Here is a 2,726-nt window from a genome sequence, read left to right on the forward strand (position 1 = left end):
AAAGACCAAGCAATGCAAATCCTTAGCTGTTTTCCTAACTAGCATTTAGGAAGCCCACTGAATTATGGAATCTCTATCCTAAAAGGTTTAACAAGTCTTCCAAAAGGCAGCATTCAATGGAGTGAAGATCATGAACTCTGGAGCCAAAATGCTGAGTGACCTTGGACAGTTACTTAACCTCTCTGTGCCTCAATTGCCACATCTGTAAAATAGTTATACCTATGAATTAAAAGAGTTAATGTGTAATTAATAAGTTATGTATAAACTGCTTTTAACAGTGCCTGGCATGTAGTAGGTTCTATACAAGTTTAGTAAAGAAATGCAAATTTAAAAAAAAACAATGTGTTTACTAAGCATACATTTTAAAGTTAAGAATAGTTTTTGTATTACTTTCAACATTTTCTTTCAACATTATCCTTCAAGATTCTTATTAATGGAGAAAGACTCCATTAGCAACTCCCACCCCAAAGCCTCCTCCTGCAGCCGTGAGTGGTCCCGAACAGTGAAGACTTAATTCCAAGGGCATGGCAAAACATCTGAAGTTCATTGCCAAGACTGTGATGGTACAGGAAGGGAACGTTGAAGGTGCATACAGGACCCTAAACAGAATCCTCAGCATGGATGGGCTCATTGAGGACATCAAGCGACGACGACGGTACTACGAGAAGCCTTGCCGCCGGCGACAGAGGGAAAGCTATGAAACCTGCCGGCGCATCTACAACATGGAAATGACTCGCAAGATCAACTTTCTGATGCGAAAGAATCGGGCGGATCCATGGCAGGGCTGCTGAGGCCTGTGGGTAGTGGGCCCAGTATGAAAACCCCTGTCCAATGGTGTCTCCACCTCTTTTCTTTCTCCAACCCCATTTTATCTTTCTTGCAATAAACTCAATTACGGATATATAAGAAGGCCTGCATATATAGAAGCAGTCCCACTAGTCAGTTATTAAGTGAAAGAGAAACTGCGCCAAAAAATAGTCTAGGAGTAGAATGGTGATTGCCACGAGCTGAGTGGGGGTGGAGGGGAATGAGGAATTACGGTTTAATGGGTACAGCGTGAGTTTGGCCAGATGGAAAAGTTCTGGAGATGGGTGGTGGGGATCGTTGCATAACAATGTGAATGTACTTACTGCCACTGAATTGTACACTTTAAATGATTAAAATGGTAAGTTTTATGTATATTTTACTATGCTTGTTTTTAAATAGTCTAGGAAAGCTGAGGACATTTTCTAAAATGTTGTAGAATATATCTACCATTTCTTACCCAATTTTTATGAAACACAAAGCAAGATCTTATCATTGGGAAAGCATGTTACTCTTTACTTGCACTGCCCTCAACTGTTAAATAAAAGGAGAGGAAGCATGTGTAAAAAAAAAAAAAAAAAAAAATTCTTATTAATAATGTCTACTAAACCTAGACAGGTTAAACTGATGCATAATGAAATGTATGATATATTTAGGGACAGTAATCTAAATTTCTAGGAAGATAGAGTTTACAGAAGGTTATAAAATGAAGACCTTTGATGCTATCATGTGCCGTGCCCGTTAATAAACAGCAGTCCTTCCTAAAGTCATCTTCCCCACAGCGTGAGACCCCTGAGATGCTGACAGCGCATGGGGAGGAACCCAGTTTAAATGGATGCGTGTGTATATGCTAGTGGTTTCAGAAGATGAATTCTTAGATGTTCCTCCCTTCCAAAGGTGGAGTCTAATCCCTTCCCCTTGAGTGTGAGATAGACCTAGTGACCTGCTTCGAATGAATAAAATGAAGTAGAAGCGGTGGTGTGCAACTTTAGAGCCTAGGTCTTTCCTCACTTGCATCTGAAGGAAGTTGAAGGAAGCCAGGTGCCATGTCGTAAGGATACTCAGCAGCCCCGTGGAGAGGCGACGTGGTACAGAATTGAGAACTCCTGCCAACAGCCCCGGGAGGCAGCCATCTTGGAAGCGTCTTTTCCAGCCCCCGTCAGTCTTCAGATGACTGCAGGTATGGCTGACGGCTTGAGTGAAACCTCATGAGGGACACAGAGCCAGAACTACCAGTTGAGCCACTTCTAGATTCTTGACCTGCAGGAACCATGTAAGATAACAAATGTTCATGGTTTTAAGCTGGTATATGCTTGGGATAATTTTCTACACAGCATAGATAACTACTACAGTGTGCATCTATGGATGAAATGAACAAGAGAGCCGTATAAAGTAACCTTTCTAGAACTGACACTATTCAACCAGTGAAAATCCATCATCTTGACCTAAGAGCTATTGCCAAATTTCAGTAAGAAGCTTGTGATAAAATGGTTTCTTTCTTCTCCCTGCCCAGTTGCTATTTTTTACGTCACAAGCTGTCAGGGTTTGTCCTATCAGTTAGCATAACTGCCTAGAATATCTCTGGTAAAGTTTGAGTGCAATCTGTTACTAGGAGAAGGCTGGTAGCCTGCCTATGGAAGCCCCCAAAAGTGAAGTTTACCATAAACTCTCTGGGCTTTAGTTCTTTGTCCTGAAGGGTCAGAAACTATATTTTAGAATATTCAGAACTCATAGACTAAATGGACAGACTTGGGGGCAGAACTATGCAAATTAAATACACATGAGACTAATGTGGAAGTCAGAAAGTTTCTCTAAATGTACTATGTGCAGAATAGAATTCTGGTGCCTTCATCCCAAGTTCCTCTGTTTCCTGAATGATAGCTTGAAGGCCGTATTAGCAATCAGAAGGTGGTTCAGTGAAG

The 2,726-nt window shown here is 41.2% G+C and overlaps 1 protein-coding gene across 1 annotated transcript; it reads left to right on the forward strand.

The window, feature by feature from the left end:
• Positions 1-473: 473 nt before the first annotated feature.
• Positions 474-905, forward strand: LOC117021720 (28S ribosomal protein S21, mitochondrial-like). The gene has a single exon (XM_033104995.1). The coding sequence runs from the start codon at positions 525-527 to the stop codon at positions 789-791; it is 267 nt and encodes an 88-aa protein (XP_032960886.1). The 5' UTR covers positions 474-524; the 3' UTR covers positions 792-905.
• The last annotated feature ends 1,821 nt before the right edge of the window (positions 906-2,726 follow it).

Source organism: Rhinolophus ferrumequinum, chromosome 4, assembly GCF_004115265.2.
Source record: "Rhinolophus ferrumequinum isolate MPI-CBG mRhiFer1 chromosome 4, mRhiFer1_v1.p, whole genome shotgun sequence".
Lineage (NCBI taxonomy): Eukaryota > Metazoa > Chordata > Mammalia > Chiroptera > Rhinolophidae > Rhinolophus > Rhinolophus ferrumequinum.

Excerpts from the sequence above, each read along its gene's own strand:
- LOC117021720 (XM_033104995.1), top strand. The coding sequence starts at position 525 with ATGGCAAAACATCTGAAGTTCATTGCCAAGACTGTGATGGTACAGGAA.